This window comes from Thamnophis elegans, chromosome 5 (genome assembly GCF_009769535.1).
Source record: "Thamnophis elegans isolate rThaEle1 chromosome 5, rThaEle1.pri, whole genome shotgun sequence".
NCBI classification, from domain to species: domain Eukaryota; kingdom Metazoa; phylum Chordata; class Lepidosauria; order Squamata; family Colubridae; genus Thamnophis; species Thamnophis elegans.
The window spans coordinates 34493698-34512909 of NC_045545.1; the positions used below are offsets into that span (position 1 = coordinate 34493698).

The 19212-nt window shown below is 39.4% G+C and overlaps 1 protein-coding gene across 1 annotated transcript in view; it reads left to right on the forward strand.

The window, feature by feature from the left end:
- Positions 1-19212, forward strand: part of FAF1 (Fas associated factor 1) — a 239794-nt gene that overhangs the window by 3284 nt on the left and 217298 nt on the right. The window contains exon 2 of the mRNA XM_032218051.1: positions 13077-13145. Coding sequence (XP_032073942.1) covers positions 13077-13145 — 69 coding nt within the window. The remainder of the gene's footprint in view (positions 1-13076; positions 13146-19212) is intronic.

A 19212-nucleotide genomic window follows, 5' to 3' on the forward strand; every position in this document is an offset into this window, starting at 1 on the left:
TCTGAAGTAAATTTATAAATACTTTTCTAACAAAAATCCAATAGGGCAGCAACTGCATTCCTAATAATTTTAGATTATCTGAATATAATGAATTCAGAATTGTTGGTATCTTATGTCAATTATGATTTATTACTGAACAATGTTATTTATTTATATCCCACCTTTATTATTTTTACAAATAACATTCGGTAGTGAACATATCCAACATTCCTTCTTCCTCTTATTTTTTCCCATAACAGCAACCCTATGAGCTTAGTTGGGCTGAGAGCTAGTGACTGGCCCAAGGCCACCCAGCTGGCTTTCATGGCTAAAGTGGGTCTAGAATTTATAATCTCCTGGTTTCTAGCCTGGTGCCTTAACCACTAGACAATACTGCTCAAACCAAACTGGTTATATTTGAGGTATATTTACTACTATATTATGGATCACAATCCTATTGACATCCATCTGGGACAAAGACTTACTGATCACTGCAAGATGATTTATTTTGAATAAGCACACATTGGATTAATCTGATTGATGTGATTTGAAGGGTGGAAAATAAGAAGGTTGTTGAGAAGGTGGTGGCCTTACAGCTTCAGCGTACCTTGGAGGAAGCTAACTATCTTGACCCCTTCCAGTCTGGCTTCAGGCCCGGTTACAGCACTGAAACCGCTTTGGTCGCATTGACCGATGATCTCTGGAGAGCCAGAGATGGAGGCTATGCGTCCATCCTGGTTCTCCTTGACCTCTCAGCGGCTTTCGATACCATCGACCATGGTATCCTTCTGCGACGACTGCGGGAGGTGGGGGTGGGCGGCACTGTTTTACAGTGGTTCTCCTCCTACCTCTCGGACAGGTCGCAGTCGGTGTTGGTGGGGAGGGAGAGATCGTCCCCGAGGCCCCTAACCTGTGGGGTGCCGCAGGGCTCGGTCCTGTCCCCCCTGCTATTTAACATATACATGAAACCGCTGGGCGAGATCATTCGGAGGCACGGGATTAAGTACCACCAATATGCGGACGATACACAGCTGTATCTGTCCGCCCCGTGCCAACTCAATGAAGCGGTGGACGTGATGAACCGGGGCCTTGAGGCTGTTAAAGACTGGATGAGAGCTAACAAACTGGTGCTCAACCCGGAAAAGACCGAGTGGCTGTTGTGTTTTCCTCCCAAAAATTCGGCTAACGTTCCATCAATCAGGCTGGGGGGGCAAAATTTATACCCCTCAGACAGGGTCCGCAACTTGGGAGTCCTCCTGGATCCACAGCTGAGTTTTGACCACCATTTGTCGGCTGTGACCAGGGGGGCATTTGCCCAGTTTCGCCTGGTGCGCCAGTTGCGGCCCTACCTGAACCGGGAGGCTCTCACAACAGTCACTCGAGCCCTTGTGATCTCTAGGCTGGAATACTGCAATGTGCTCTACATGGGGCTGCCCTTGAAGAGCATCCGGCGACTTCAGCTAGTTCAGAACGCGGCCGCGCGAGTGATCATGGGCGCACCACGGTTCGCCCATATAACACCGATCCTCCGTGAGCTGCGCTGGCTACCTGTTGATCGTCGGGTGCACTTCAAGGTCTTACTTACCACCTATAAAGCGCTCCATGGTAGTGGATCTGGCTATCTGAGAGACCGCCTCCTGCCAATTACCTCCCTGCGTCCCATCAGATCGCACAGGGTAGGCCGCCTCCGAATTCCATCCGCCAGTCAGTGCCGACTGGCGACTACGCGGAGGAGAGCCTTCTCAGTTGCAGCTCCGACGCTATGGAACAACCTCCCCGTGGAGATCCGTACCCTCACCACAGTCCAGGCCTTCCGCACAGCCCTCAAGATCTGGCTATCCCGTCAGGCCTGGGGATAGGATTTATTCTCACCCCGCCCGAATGTTGAGTGAATGTTGTGTTTTTATGGTTAATTTTTTTATTCACATTTTTTTCTTTTAAGTCTTGTCTTGCACTCCCTTCCCCCCATTGTTGTAAGCCGCCCTGAGTCCCCTCAGGGAAAAGGGCGGCATTTAAATGCTCATTAAAATCTAAAATCTAAAAATCTAAAAATTCCATATTTGCTGATCGTCAGAACTCTTTGAGATATATTAGCATTCTGAAGCTAAGAAAATGATTTTTTAAGAAACCATTGATATTAAAACCCAAACACTATTTACTTAGATATAAATTATATTGATAGTAATACATGTGTAACAAGATATAATTGTACCTCGGCACTTGACTGCTTCAAAACTTTTCAAATTTGATATTAGACACATTTTGAAGCAGAAATCTTGTCCTGGAACTTGTCTTTCTCCTGGTAGTCCATGTGCATGGAAGAACTTACTGATATTGGTTGCCTCATGGCTCACTATTTCTTCCAGCTGAAATACTGGGTCATGTAGTAAGTCACATGGTTTTCTTGGTACTCGTGTTAATATTTGTTGCATCTTCCAGAACAAATGACAAACTTGGACTGAGGTATCATTGTAACAACTTTTTTAGGGTAAGTTACAATTCTATGTGCATGGTTTCCTGAGTATAGTTACCATTGAAGTTTTCCTGCTAAGTTCTTAAGTAGGAATTGAATCCAAATCTTGGATGCTTCCATGCATGGTTCTATTCCTAATTGGACTATAAGTATTGTATTTTCATTTCTTTCATTTTACAACTTCTAGGATTAACATTTGTTTGATTGTCATATACAATAACTTATATACAATAGCAGCTCTTTGCAGTGGTTTTCATGATATTTCATATCTTTTGTATAAAGTTCTATTTAGAACTTTATTCTAGAACTTAATTCTTTAAGAGAGTTTCACATTATTTTGTGAGTAATATTTCTGCTACATGAGCTTCTATTTAAGGAAATATTTTTACAGAATTAAATTCTATAACACTGAAATAAAGTACTAATATACAATTGAAAATATTTTTTCTTTCAAAATGCTTATTTATGACTATGTTTTCTGTTTTGTTTCTGCACGATGTGTTGAGATTTATGCTTTAGGCTACATCCTCAGAAGACAGTGGAGTTTTATTCATGCTAGAGGGAAAAAAATCATAATTTCATATATTTTAAAGAAGATGCTTCTTTTCCAAAATTGAACGTTTGTAACTTGAAAAAAAATTGAACATTTTTTAAAAACCACATATTTACCAAAGCAACTATGAAGGCTGATTCATACACTTTATTTTTTGAAAAAATGATTTCAAAGGCATTGATCATATCTAAAGGCAATGAGCCTTTTTATACACAGTATGAATCTGAAATAAGTTCTCTCTATAAATCTGTAACTGGCAGATTTGAACGTTTGAGAAATAAGATTAAGATCTACAGGAGGCTTAGTATAATTCTATTTTAGGCATAGAAGTGCAAATATTTTTATATACCAATATTAGAGAACAGATTGTACTTTTCCTTAGTATAGATATAGATCTTGAATTTGATTACCTTTTGGTTTTGTCTTCCTATATGTTTTACATTGGAATGTGATTTGTGATATGTTTGAATTGTAACCTTACACGTGTGACCTGTTGAACCGAAACCTTAGACTAGGATGACCATTGATATTATTTCACTGAAGCCAGTATGTAGTTCAAGTCTTTGTTAATGTCACTTTGCTTTTTCATTTAATTCAAGGTTATTTGTAATCTTATCTCTCTTACTGGAAATTCACATTTACATTTTTCTGCTTTTTTAAAAAAAAGAGCAAATACAATATTGTGAAATCTATTGAATACAATAGATTACTTTAACAGCTTACAAGGCATTTTAGAGGCAATACCAAATATTGTTAGTGAATTAATGATACAGATATACTGTATGTGATGGTATTACATGAAAAATACTAAAGTAAAAGTATTTTAAAAGGAATCTAATAGCGTTTTACAGCTTGTAATGGCATGTTTGAAAACTCCTTTCTCAAAAGCACACCTTGTTCCTGCTTTTCCTACCTTTATGTACTGTTTGATAGTTACAATTGCTGCCATCTATCTTCCAGGGGATACTTTATCCCGATGTGTTATCTCCCATCCCTAGTTTGTTTTAGAGGGGCTTCTAAGGACCTCTGTTACTCTATTTGTATTTAAAAGGAAAAATATGAGAAAAATGAAATAATTTTCTATATTACACAGCTTCACCATCTTGTGACTAAGGCTATCACTAAGAGATATCAAGACTTCTTTCTTCTGCTTGGGAAGTAGACCAATGTAGTAGGAGATAAATACAATCACATTTTCTTAAAAAGGAAGACATTACATATAGTCTGTCTTGGGATAGATAAATAAGAAAATTGTTACAAATAAGGGACAGCAACTTGAGAATTATAAAACACAAAAAATGCTCTAATGGCTACAAATTGCTTTTTCCCCCCAACTGGAACCTCAGAAGAAATAATAAGACAATTGCATTTACAAGAGGGTTCTTATAAAATGTCATGCAAACAGCTTGAAAGGATTGATGCAAACTGAGGATTAATTACCCAATTATGAAATTTACATAGAGAAATGATTCTCTCTAGTTCGCTCTATATATAAAAGAAAAAAAATAGCATGAAATCCGTATCTTTACATTTTTATCTGTTCTTAGAGAAGAAGACTCCTTAAAGAACACATTATCAGTTTATCTGGATTTTGTCCTCAGTTTTTTGGAATGTAGTGAATTTACATAAAACTGTGGACAGGGGGGGTGGAATGTTTTCCAGCCTCTGGCTAGCAATTTCTGCCTCATTTTAAAAGGACTCTCAATTTTCCTATTTCTAGAAAAGAGGGAGGAACTGTGTGTGTATCTTTGTGCTTGCTTGATAAAAAGAGTATCTCTTCCGTGTAGTTGTTTATCAGGGATATCAGCATCTGTGAAACTCTCAGCCAGTTGACTAGCAACATGGATACTATATTTTGTTCAGTGAGAGTTGAAACCGTTTCAGAGCTGTTATTAGCTTCTTTTTTATAGCATGTTGTCAGTGTTAAATGCTACTTTTAAAACTGCAAGACCCTAAAAGGGATGCACATTTTTGTTTACTATACTTACTAATAAAACTATAGCCCTAATATGGATTTGGAATTTAATTTTCACCAGCATAGCAATCTCTGCTTTTTATGTGATCTTTTCTTAATATGTATTATTGAAACACTCTACTAATGAACCACAGCTGTGAAAAGTACAGTAAAAGAAAAAAAACCTGTAATATTTAACATGAATTTTTAGTGTATAACAGTAACATGCCTTGGTAGTTTAGGATGCTAAATACAATTGGCATACAATATTTTATTTTACATTTATCCTATTATAAATAGAAATTATTTTTATTGCAGACAGATACATCTGTGTTATGTACTTGGAATTTAGCTTCTTAATCCAGATTGTTGCAAGCACCTAAGTGGCCTTGATGACATCAAGTTTTCTCTAGCCACAGCAAGTCCATTTTGGACATATATAACCTGGGTCTTGCCATCTATGTTTTGGGAACCTCCTGATTGGGAATGGCAATGAGCGTTTAATCTAGACCATTAACCAGATTATCTGTTCTCTATCCCCAATGATATGGATAAATAAGAGGTGAAGCTCTTAATGAAATTGTTTGTCATTTAGGCCAGAGTCTAGACCCGTGATGGTGAACCTATGGCATGCGTGCCCGAAGTGGCACATGGAGCCATGTTGCCTGGGACATGTGGCAACGCCCATTCCTATTTTGGGTTTCTGGTGTGTATGTGCGCATGATGATCAGCTGACTTTCGTGCATGCGGCACGCTAGAAACAGGAAGAGCAGGTCTGTCAGGCACGCATGCGTGCCAATAACTGGAAGAATAACTGTCCGGTCACTACCCCAAAATACCTGGCCCAGAACATGTATTTCTAGTTCTGTGTCTCAACTGAACACATATGTCTAGATTGAGCACATGTGTTTTGGTGTAAGCATAGACATTTGAATTTGGCTTTTTTGTTTATTGATTTCAGGTTTACTAAATTATCTTTGAAAATTAATGCTAATAAACAGATTTTTAGAGGTAATTCAGCTCAGTTAATAATTTTTGTATGTTACACCTGTTGTTATATTGATTGCCATATCAGGTATGGGCTGCAAAAAAATGGGCAAACATTAGGAACAGCAAAGATGAATAGAAAACCCTAATTCTTTGCTGCCATCTAGTGGCTGTCCATAGTTTTGCAATATATAGTCTTCAAAAAGAGTTGCACGATGGCCTGGAGGTGAAGATGCTCAGCTCCCACTTGGAAGGTTAACAGTTCAATCCTAGGAAGTAACAGATGTTTCCCTATCAGAGCACTAAGATAAAATATCTGCTGCAAACTTTGTGCAGGTGTCAGAAAAGGTATTCGACCAATAAACTCTTAGCTCCATTTACTCATCCCGACTCCACCCCAACAAGAGATTTTATAGGATCGTAAAAAGAAAAAAAATAGCATTCAGAAATGTTTTCTATAGTGGTAGGTGTGGATCCATGACTTTATTGCTGAATAAAAATGGAGAAGTATTTTGAGAAGTAAAGAAATTGAATAAAAACAAATTGGAAGGCAATAGGTAGTTGGTATTCACTTACTAGCTATCTACTATAGTCAACACTTACTACTTAGTTTTTAAAGGGAGGCAGCATTGCAGATTTTGCTACGGTATTCAACTTTCCAAAAAAACATATTCTACTTTATTACTTTATATGCAACTCAAGGCAGTAAACAAACGGTACATACTGTGATACTCCTTCCTCCTATTTTCCCCACAACAACTTGTGAAGTGGATTGGGCTCCTCCTCCTTAGAGAGCATGACTAGACTGGAGTCACCCAGTTGATTTTCATGATTGTGGGGCTAGAATTCACAGTCTCCCAGTTTCTAACCTATTTAACCATTGGATCAAATTTTTCTCTTATTCTGCAGCACAGTGTATGAACTGTACTTCATCATATTTGTGTTCAGAAGTTTATATGTCGATCCTTGATTTTGTAAGGAATTTTGTCTTGCATTTTTTGGTGCCACAGATTAGCACATATATACTTCTACACTATGTAGGTATATGCATATTTAGGGCACAGATTAAAAAATGTTATCAAGTGTTTGTTTACTTTGCTTTAACAAGACTTTGCTTTAACAAGCATGCCATTCTTCTTTTCCTTTGCAGATTTGTTAACTGCAGGAAAAATAGAGTTTGTTTTTGTTGTTTGCAAAGAGTACTGAAGTTGACCCGGACAGTCCCGGGCCACTCCCCCTTTTCAGACAACTTGCTTTCTTCTACATTTATTAGGCTGGCTTCAGGCTGACTACTCCACCACTGAAAGGGATTACAGAAAGGGAAATAGAACTAACTGAATTCAGTAAACAAATTGTGCTGCAGATAACTTTTTTTTCTTGTATAATTATGGTAAGATATTGCAGTGAATATAGATTGTTACAAAAGTAGCCAAATCTACTTAAAGGGTGAATTGGCAAGTACAGTACTTAAAAATATTAATTTTTCCAACCACTTCCTTTCTGACCACTCTCTTAAATCAGTAATTTGACTATTTAGCAGTACTATTTCTTAGTGTGTTGAGTTGGAAAAAAAAACTATTTTATTCTCGAGCTGTGGATGCCAGAACTTTGCTTGAGAAGCAAACTTTGATAAGACTTTTGATAAGAGTACTTCCAAAGCTCAGCAGCATTTGAAAGCTTTCTTGTCTTTCTTTCTTGTCAATATGTATAGCAGGGTATCATGAAAGATGATTTCAGAGCATAGGATAGGGGAGACTGTATTTTCCTACATGTGATACTTCGTAGATTAGAAAAAGATTACTGTATTGCTTGCCAGGTAATATTAGAATTGCCCCCTGCTGCATAGTAAGCTCCCTGCCTGAGCTCCTTGACTCCATTTCCAGGTTGACTGTGGAGTTCCCCAGACTTGTCATCTTCAGAAACTTCAATCTTCCTTCTCTGAGTTGGAAGCAGTTCAGGAATTCATGGCCACAAGCCTGTCCAGGTCATGCAGAGGTGGATAAAGGACAGTAGTCATACACCAAATCTGGTGTTCCTGTCAGAACAGTCACTCTGTGATCTCAAATTGCGAGAGATTTTGGTGCCTCCCTTGTCATGGTTAGATCACATTCTATTACTATACCATTGGATTTCAAGGTCCCACTAACCGCTAAGGGAGGCTTGGCTAGATTGGGCTGCCTTTGGTGATTAATGGAACTGGATGAGTTTCAGCAGGAACTGAGGATCGTTCTTGCTGGTCTGCTGCATGGTCCATCTGAAGTCTTGGTTACCACTTGGAATAAGAAGGCAGGTTTGAATTGGATCTTGTCTATGCATCCTTTCCCCTCTCATGATCTGTCATTCCCTGCGATTTACAAAAGAGCTAAGGGAATTGAAGCAACAAAAGAGATATTTAGAGACAAACTCGACTGGACACAGGTGAGAGCTGTGATTAAGGCCTTACCTCATGGTGATAAGAGTGATGAAGTATCAGTACTTTTCTGTTTATTGCCATCCTGTGACCATGTTTCAGGTGACACAGGCCCTTTTGGGTACAAGCAGTTTAGAGAAACCTTTGCAGGGGTGTGTGGAACACCTAGCCTATCAAAGAGTATAATTAGAGGAAACATGGTAACTCTTTTCCTGTACTTGAGGGGCTGTGACAGAGAAGAGGCAATTGATTTATTCTCCAAAACACCAAAGGGCGGGACAAGAAGTAATATGTGGAAGCTTGTTAAACAAAGATCCAGCCTAGAAGTAAGGAGACATTTCCTGACAGAACAATTAATCAGTGGAATAGTTTGCCTCCCAGAGTTGTAGGTGCTTCATTACTGGAAGTTTTCAAAAATAGACTGGATAGCCGCTTATCATTGATGATGATATAAGGTCTCCTGCCTTGAGCAAGGGCTTGGACTAGAAGATCCCTGTGGCCCCTTCCAGCGCTATGATTTTATTTTCTGCCATTAAGAAGTATATATAACATACATTACTGATACACTCTGAATTCATGAGTACATATAAACATTCTTGTTCGCTTGCTCACTTGCTTAGATTTTGATGTTGAAAAGTGTTCAAAAAGCTGGGATAGAATTTAGAAACAAAACTATAGCTGTCTGCTATCTGGATTTTTCATTGAGCTTGAACATACCTCTGTTTTTATACGTGGATCAAGGAGAAAGGATGTTTCGCATATGAAAAAGTTTGAAATTTGAAGTTTAATAAATTTATATGCCGCCCAATCCCGAAGGACTCCGGGCAGCTTACATAAAAACAATTTAAAAGACTTCTAAAAAGTTTAAAAAGTAGAAGACAAGGCAAGTTAAAAAAGACACAACGTGCACTCAACCTTAATGGGGCTGGACCTCATTCAAGAGGTCAACAGCCCCAGGCCTGCCGGAAAAGCCAGGTCTTAATAGCGTTGCGGAAGGCCGCGAGAGTGGGGAGGGTCCGGATCTCTGGGGGTAGATCGTTCCATAGGGCCGGGGCAGCTACAGAGAAGGCCCTCCCCCGAGGAGCCGCCAAACAACATTGTCTAGTTGACGGCACCCGGAGAAGGCCCATCCTGTGAGATCTTATTGGACGCTGGGAGGTATGTGGCAGAAGATGGTCCCGTAGATATCCAGGTCCTAGGCCATGTAGGGCTTTAGAGGTGATAACCAGCACCTTGAAGCGCGTTCAGAGACCGATCGGGAGCCAATACAGCTCACGGAGGATAGGTGTAACATGGGTGTATCTTGGTACACCCAATATCGCTCGCGCGGCTGCATTCTGGACCAGTTGTAGTCTCCGAACGCTTTTCAGGGGCAGCCCCATGTAGAGTGCGTTACAGTAGTCAAGTCTTGAGGTGACGAGGGCATGAGTGACCATTTGAAGTGCCTCCCGATCCAGGTAGGGCCGTAACTGGTGCACCAGGCGAATCTGGGCAAAAGCTCCCCTGGTCACAACTAACAAATGGTGTTCTAGTGTCAGCTGTGGGTCCAGGAGGACACCCAAGTTGCGGGCCCTCTCTGAGGGGTGTAAGATTTCACCCCCCCGGCTTAGAGATGGAGTATCTGGACTATCCTTGTGGGGCAACATCCATAGCCACTCGGTCTTGTCAGGGTTGAGTGCAAGCTTGTTCATTCCCATCCAGACCCTAACAGCTTCCAGGCACTGGGACATCACTTCACTGCTTCACTGAGTTGGCACGGGGCGGACAGATACAACTGATGGTATTTAATCCCGTGCCGACGAATGATCTCACCCAGCGGCTTCATGTAGATATTAAATAGGAGGGGGGACAGGACTGAGCCCTGCGGCACCCCGTATTTAAGGGGCCTAGGGGTTGACCGCTGTCCTCCGACCAACACCGACTGCGACCTGCAGTCGCAGATTCAAGAGAAACGGGGGTTATTGGGAAGGAAATATAATATTAAATCTGATTTTAATTTTTGCTTTAGATATTGTTTGCCTTCATGAATTGCAAACAGAAAATTTTCCTATCCTTGGAAGAAACTTGATTCAGCAAAACAATACTAATAACAAAAGATGGAATTTTTGCCAGTCCCTCTCTCTCTCTCTTAGCCACTTGAGTTCTTTCCCTCTAAAGAGAATTTTGTTTTGTGGAATCTTTCAGCCCTTCAAAGTAGATACTTGAAAAAAGTGTAAATCAACTCTCTTTCCTTTCTATTGGCTGAAATATGTAACAAATTTAATGCACTGGTATATGTGCCTTTGCCCTTACTATGCAGATGTTATTTTTACAAATTAATGAAAAGTTTCCTAAAAAAAGTAAAGGCTACTTTAAATTGAAGAGTTTCCTTAGGATTGCTGCAGATAATGAAAAAATTTCCTATTCAAATTTGCTTCAGCCCCAATGATTAGTAAACCATGTTTTGTTATACTCACATTCAAAATACACATACAAATAGTTCCTTAGTATCCCAAAGGTGCTTTTTCAAGAGGCAACTGGACTTTCTGGTTTTTCTTTGAAGATGTTTCACTTCTAATCCAGGAAGTTTCTTCAGCTTTGACTGGTGAGGAATGAAAGGATAGGATATGCAGACCATTTGCAGTCTTTTAGCGAGTCATTAAGGTCACCTGGAGGTTTATCTGTCATCAGGGTCACCTGAGTGGTGCAAATGGGTGTGGAACCTTCTTGGAACTGTTGAAAGGATTTATTGGAGATTGGAGATTAACTTCCAGGTGACCTTAACGATTCGTTAAAAGAATGCAAATGATCAGCTATATGCCAGGAGTATAAATCCATCATTCCTCACCATCCAGTCACAGCTGAAGAAGCTTCTTGGATGAGAAGTGAAATGTCTTCAAAGAAAATCCAGAATGTCCAGTTACCTCTAGAAAAAGCACCTTTAGGACAACCATGAGCTGGATGACAGAGAATCTTCATAGATATTTCTTTAGTGATTATTCAAAAGTTACTTACAACTGGTTCTCACACTTTGTTGTAGCATTCCCATGGTCACATGATCAAAATTTGGGCAATTAATAATTAGCACTTATATTTATGATGGTTGCAGTATCCCAGGGCTATGTGATTGCCATTTGCAACTTTTCCCGCTAGCTTCCAACAAACAAAGTCAATGGGGGAAGCAAATTGGCTTAATGACTTTGTGATTCACTTAACAATGCTTTGCTTAAAAACCATGACAAAAAGGTCCTAAAATCAGGCACTACTTAACAACTGCTTTGTTTAGCAATAGAACTTTAGGTCTCCATTGTGGTCATCAGTCAAAACCTACCTGTTTACAGAATAATGCAAACATATATTTTCTTTCATAATTAGTTTGATATGAAATAATATAGCAATATACCATTTTCTGTATTGTACATCATGCAAATATCTAGGAGGATGGCTTTCCTATTTGTGATGATTTTTATTTTCTCTTTCATTGTTTTTATACTTTGCCTTGAACACTTTGTGTGTGAGAATATAGATATGAAAATAGTTAAAAATATGATGGTCCTCCTTCTATTTGGATATATCAAAACAGCTGAATTTAGGACATCTTGCATGCAAACAAAGTTAACACTCGGTATAATGGTTATAGCTATATTTATGGAATAAGCTGTGATGAGTCATACCTATTAACTGAATATATATTTGGCTTAAGGAACTTGCTGAATATGACAGGATAGAGATCTTTTGCTCATAATAAAATGGGAATGGCAAGAGTATTGCTTGACTATTCAATCTTTTGCAAATAGGCAGAGTTATATATTACTGTACTATTGTATAGCTATAATACTGTAATCTATTAAAGCTAGCCATTGGATTAATAAGATAAACTACGTTTGATAATTCTTGGTTTATCAGCTGATGTCCACATTTTCTGAACTGATACAATAGAATCTCCTACATTTAATCTATGTTTATGTCTTAAGTTGTCTACCCAGACAATGCACTGTTAAATGGAAAAGGGGGGGGGAAGAAGGATAAAACAGAAAGGAAAATATTAAATATCTAAGTATATATCCAAGAGCGAGACATAAGGGTGGGGATATAGTTAGGATAGATTAGCGAAGGTAAGGGAATAAGAAATGATATCAAATTATATTTGGGTTTGTGGAAATACGATCCCAAGGAAACATAAACAGAGACCTGAAAGAGACACCTACAATAATAGAAAAGAAAGGAATGATAGAAAAAATAATAGAAAAGAATGAAAGGAAGATGGGGGAAAGAAGAAAGAGGTAAGGAGAGGAGGATGGAAGGGAGAGGAAGAGAAGGAGAGAGGGTAGGAAGGGGAAGAGTAGGAGTAGGGGAAAGGGAAGGGAAGAAGGAAGGGAAAGGAGAGGAGGAAGGAAGTAGAGAAGGGAGGGAGGGAGAAAAGAAAGGGAAAATGAGGTGGTGTTACAACAGGAGGAAGGGATGGTAAACAAAGCAACCCAAATTGTATATTATAACCTATTAAATGAAATAATAAATGTATAAGAATGACAAATGTAAAGAAGAATAACAATTATGTGAATGTATATTTAAAATAGTGTGTAAGAGAAAAAGTAAAAAAAAATTCTGAGAAAAAAGATGTCTAGATATCAAGAGGTTGTGATCCTGCTGAATGCAGTTTTTAATTTGTAGGATTTTTAACAAATTATTATTTTTGACAGATTCTTTTCAGCTGAAACGTTGTCATTCTTTATTATTTTAGGCATGTACTGGAATAGAAAATATTGATGAAGCTATCACCTTACTTGAACAAAATAACTGGGATTTAGTGGTAAGTATTTATTTTACTTTATGTTTGATGCTTAAAATCAGAGGGAAAATTGCTGGAATCCTAGTATCACTAGCTAGAAGACTGAGGGTTCAAAGGATATACAAACTTAATGTAGTGCTGTGTCAAATCTACCAGCCCATTTTCAAATCATGGAAGATGTGATGTTGTGATTAAAGTGTTGGACGAGGAAGAAGAGAAACCTGGTTCTAGTTCATTAAGAGAATTTGGGGAAGTCACTGTCTTTCATCCTGATTTACCTCACAGGCTTTTTGATGTGGGGAAAAATAAGAGGAAAGAGTAGAACATACCTGTTTTTTGCTCCTGAATGAAAGCCAGATTAAAATCCTAAATCAAGAAGTACATGTTCAGAGTATTAACTACAAGGAACAATAGGCCTTTCACTTTTGTGGGGAAGTGTAATTTGGCGTTGCAAGAAGCAGTAACTTATTGGCCCAATTGATTGCAATGTTTTTCCATTGCATTTGATTTGGAATGATGTTACTTGTGATGTAGCTTTGTCCTTTTTCAGGGTCTTGGGGCAGGGATGGAAGTTTCTCCTTTTATATCTTTGTAAGGATTCCATTTAGTTTTGGACATCATTACTGCTTTCTGATTTTACTGGGCTGTTCATGGTGACAAAGCATCAGTTGTATTTCCTTACCTTTGATCAAGCATCTTATGTCACTGCACTTTCATGTTTTTTTGAGTTGTGTATTGGAAGTGAAGTAATGGTAACAGTATACAAGAGTATGCTTCAGGAGGATACAACTTTTCTTTCCAAATTAGTGGAGAGACAAGGTATGATGTAGTGAAAAAAGAAATACTAACATCCTCAAGGCCAGTTTTTTTTATTGCAATCTTATGGCTACCTACGGATAACCTGTATCTCTAGTCAAGTCTGATTTGGATTCCTTTCATGGATCCATACTAAATGTAAATTTCCTGGATTTTTAAAGAACAGGGTCTGTTTCTTCTGAGAGAGTTCAGTCCTAGGCAGATTTTTATTAAGATCAAATTTTTCAGATAAACAGTAAAGTATGACATATCTGGCTAATGCATGAGTTTAGAAAAGTGAAACCATGTCTTGTGAGAAATATTTAGAGTCTGAGGGGGACAGTAAGCTTGTGTTAGCATCTATTTGTAATTGTACTTCAATTTTCAACAAATCTTTGCCAAAATGTCTTGCCAAAAATTCTCAACTCTACATACTTGTGCCAATAAAGATAATGCATTTTCAGGGTCAAAGAAAGGTTAAATAAAGAAACAAAATGGGTATAATGTTTCATATTGTACAATGATAGGAAAGAATTTAGTGTCAACTGATCTGTATTAGGAGGTCAGATGTTCAGAGATACATTAAAAAGTTGGAAATTTATTGGAAATCTAGTTGTCTTTGTATGCAGAAGAAAGTGATATAATGTGACACATTGAGAAAATGGAACTTTTCTGAGTTTTTCCTGAGATAAATGGTTTGGATAATACAGGCTTATATCTTATATCCAAAACATGAAGTAGAATTATCTTATGGTTTTACATTTTCAGATTTAAAATATTAATAATCCTTAATGTAAAAAAAAAAGTGCTGCCAGTTTTTATTACTTTGCTACTAAGCTTGAGCAGTGCAGGATTTTTTTTAAAAAAAGGCATTATTGAGATTGCAGATTGTCTTCTTTTTTCAATTTTTTTAAAATTTTTTGCTACATAAAGAAAGCAACAGTTTCAATATCTATATAAACAATGTGCAGAAATGGACAGACTAACACTTGAAATTAAAGAGAAGGAAGACACGGAGTATTTTGAAATATGGAATTTGTTTTATCAATGATTAACTAACAGAAACAGAAGTTAGAATGTTTAAAAGTATAAGAGAAGAACTAATTTTACTTTGAGAGAATTATCACATGTTTACTATTAATATGAATTAGTATTAACAATAAGTATTATGATGAGAAAATACTGTTATTATAGGACTACTATTAAGGAATATAATTACTATTATGATGATGTTGATTGCTCCAACTAATTATAACCAGACAATACACTATTTATATAGGTCTTGTTCTTATTTTGATAGCTAGAAGATACATTGATGTGGGCCAAGAAGATGAACATATTTTAAATTCAGATATCTAATCCTGGATTATGGAAAATCTCTTTTTTATTCTTAGAAATATGCTATTATAGCATAAATACAGATACCTTTGGTCACTGAGTCAAAAGCGACTTGATGGATCATAATCAACCAGTCAAACAATTGTAGACACCTTTTAAATATTCAGTATGCCCTGGAGTGAGTTGCTACCGACAATACTGCCGGTTCGGTGAGCAAATTTTTTTAGTATAGACTATCTCATATATTTCCTGTATAAAATAGTTCACAGCTTTTAGCTCGACTTACTTTGTATAAATAGTTTGGCAATGGCTTTGGAGATATTTATAGAATTTTATTATTTTCCTCTTAGAAAATTCAAAAAGCACATTTATAAATTTAAATTTCCAGGCTTGTTTTGCTATACAGTTTCTGTGTTATTAATTGACATACAAGGAAAGTTGAATTCAAAAGCTAAATCTGTTTCAAACTATGCTATGCACCAATGGAAAAAAAAACCCCACTTTAATGTCATAAAAATAAGCATATCTATATCTTTCCATTCATGTACACTACAGTTAATTGAGAAGTACTGAGGCACTAAAATAATCTTTGAAAGAAGTAGTGGCTGTGCACTTGGATGGGGGGTGGGTTTAGGCTAAATGCTTAAGAAGGCTGCTCATCTGGCCTACTTAATAAAGACAGCTTTAGCTTGGGTTTTGTTTTTTAAATGTGCAGTTGCTTGCCAAAAGAATGAACAAATGAGAACGTTATAATCAAAAGTGAGGTGCTTGTAGAATTCTTGTAACCTAACTTATTCCCAATTTGCTATTAAATATTATGTTTAGTATATATGAATTTATAGATATAAAATTCAGTAATGCACAGTATCACTACAGAAGTAAGCCTTTGGTAAGATTTGGTGACAAATTATGAAAGTAATGTAAGTACCATATGCAACCTTATCTAAACAGTAGTTGAAATTTCATTACTACAGTAATGAACTCTTTCTATTTCTATTATCCTTGCGCAGTTGCCAACGAGAAATGCAGAGTCATCAAGTGAGTGGCAAGGCTAATAAATGTCAATTTCATTTTATGAAGAAGCTACTCTATTTCATGTAATAGAGAGTTCTTTGTACTCTTAGTTGACACAAAAGGCAGCACCTGAGAGGACAGGCGCTTGGCACTCTGACTAACATTTCCCCCCCTCTCGTTAAGTATTTCTTTTCACAAATTCATATTTTCAGGGTAGCGAGTTTAAACTTAAGGTGGGAGGCATTTTATATATTTATGCAAACTATAATTACATTGCTTTAAACAGTTGAAAGAATAATTAAAATGTTGCCCAAAGCAAAAACTAAACTAATTATGCAAAGAGTATAAAATGTCAATGTTTTTAAAGCTGATTGATGCTTTGGGCTTTTAAAATATAGGAAATTTGTTTAAACTAAAATAAAATCAAAACAAAAAAAAAATCATCTGCAGCACTATAGTTTTTTTAAACCCCCAAATACCCACTGATAAGATTTAGCACAAAAAAATCCTTTTGCTTTCAATGATGCAGTGAAGTTTACCAGTAGAATTGAGGGAGGGGTTACTGCTGGGATATTGCCAAAGCCTGATTGGTCAGAGACAGAGGGAATTTTCTTTTATGCTTCGTCATTCCTTGTTGGTTCCCAGTTTCCCCACAGTCTTTGGTCCAAACACTGGGTTTGGTTCTCTTAAGGAAATATTTGTTTAAGATTTCTCAATTCTGGATTAATTTGGCTAATAGAATTACCTAAAATTCAACTAAATTACAATTGAGCTGCTGCCCTACGAGACCGGGTTTCCGGCTTGCCTGCATGCTGGGGAGGATCTGTCTGGACTTCTCTATCCTGCCCAGGGCTTGGGAGCTCTGTCTGGTTCCCAGGCCAGCGGGGGTGACAGGCTCTGTCCTTGCAGCTCCACGGGAGGGCTGCGAAAAGAGAGATCCAGCATGGCGTGGCCGCCCTTCCATTCGGCAAGCCGCATCTGAAGGAAAAAAGCCATGGCAGCTCTAGCGGCTTGAAAACCAGCGTGCGAGCTTCCCTCGGCGCCGTGACCTCAAAGGCGAGCCATGGCTTCTCAGCTGAGCCATGGCATGAAAGGAGCCGCACTGTTGCAAAGAGCTCTGAGGATAACTACCCAAGCCGAAACAAAGCTTCAGCGAGCCGCTTGAGCCTCTGGTGGCCATTTTAAGGCAGCACGTGGAGGCAGCCATTTTGAGGCTCGGGCCTACATCGCAGCCATAAATTGAGGCCAGCAGGCAGCATCGGTCATCTTGCAGCCCCTGCAGCTCCCGCAAGGCCGCGATTCCTCCAGGCATCTTAGTCGGCCACAGCCTTCTCTTCAACAAGGCCACGTGAGTGACATGGGTGATCCCAGGCACGACAGAGCCCAAGCCCCAGGGGAGTCCCTGGAACACACCTGAACAGGGGATTTGAATAGACCCAGGACTAGGGCGGCTGCCTCTAAACCTTCTGCCGCCCAGCGCCCTTCCAGAGCAACAGTCCGGGATGAACTCAGGTGCCAACGTGCCCTTGAAAAGAGAGTAGCAAGGGTGGAGAAGCAGGCCCAGGCAGCGAGGCTTTCCTCTCCTGCCAGATCCAGGTCGCCAATTAGACAAGGCTCGCACCAATCAGCTTCTCCTCCCAGGGGTTTTAGTCCATCCTCTCCTTCTATCTCTCCTCCTAGGCCGTGTAGGCAATCCAGCCAGGAGATTTCCCCTTCCCCACCTGCATCTCCAAGGGAGATTGGGGAAGACCAAGGGAATCCGTTCGTCTCATGACTTCCTTCCAGCTGCCATCCTTGCTCCCCAGACCTTCCGAGGATGAGCTTGATGACTTGGAACTCCTCCCTGAGAGTATTAAACACCTTATCTTCTACCATCACTAAAGGCATTGCCACTGGCCTAGCTCAAAGAGCCACCTCTTCTCAAACTGAGGTCAGACCTCATTCTGATGATAGATTTCCCTCTTCTACCCGCAGGCAAGAGAATCCTAGGCCCCCTTCTCCTTCCGTAGTAGGTCTAACTTGGGGGGGGAGGCACATCAAGATGGGATTTTCTGAGGATGAGGACACGTCCCCCCTGACCCTCCGGCCTTTCCTGGTCTCTTCTCTCCTCCTATGTTTAAAATCTTATTACATAAGGCAAGAAGGACCACTAAAATAGGCACAGGGGACCCTGGCCTTCCCCAGCCAAGAGATCCCAACCTTGCCATGTTTTCTAACACTGCCACCAAAAAGGAGGAGGTCCCAACCCCTCCTCTATTCTTGGAGGTAGTCATAAACCAATGGGCGCGTTCCCCTACTCTTCCCAACCCTGGGAGTAATGATCACCGCTTCTACAACATGGAGCAGGCCTTCTCCCAGGCCCTGCAGTTGCCAACTGTAGACACCCCAGTGGCTGCCTTAGCCACGGCCTCTACAGTAGTATCAGGTGACGTTGCCGACAAGTTAAAACCAGAGGACAAACGTGCAGAGCTTACCTTATGTTAGAAATTTACTTTCTTGGCCTGGGCAATTAGATCTGCCCCAGCGGCCTCTTATTTCAATCACACTGCTGTCATGTGGCTACGTCAACTGCAGGACCGCATCCCACCTCAGGATGAGCATCTACTACAAGATCTCACAAAGATCATAGCTGCCACGCAGTTCTCGACGGACGCTACTCTGGATTCCATCAAATATACATCCCGAGCGTTAGCTACCTTGGTGACTTCCAGACAGCTCCTCTGGCTCCGCAGTTGGCAAATGGACAATAGGTCAAAATGGAACATGGCAGCGGCCCCATATACTGGCACTAATCTTTTTGGTGAGTTTCTAGACCCATTCTCATAGAGAATAAAGACAAGAAAAAGGTCCTGCCTACTAATGCAAAGAAGCCAGACACTTGCCCTTCCCACTACCGTAGGCCTTCTTACAAGGCTCCTGAGTCTGATTTCCATCAACGTAG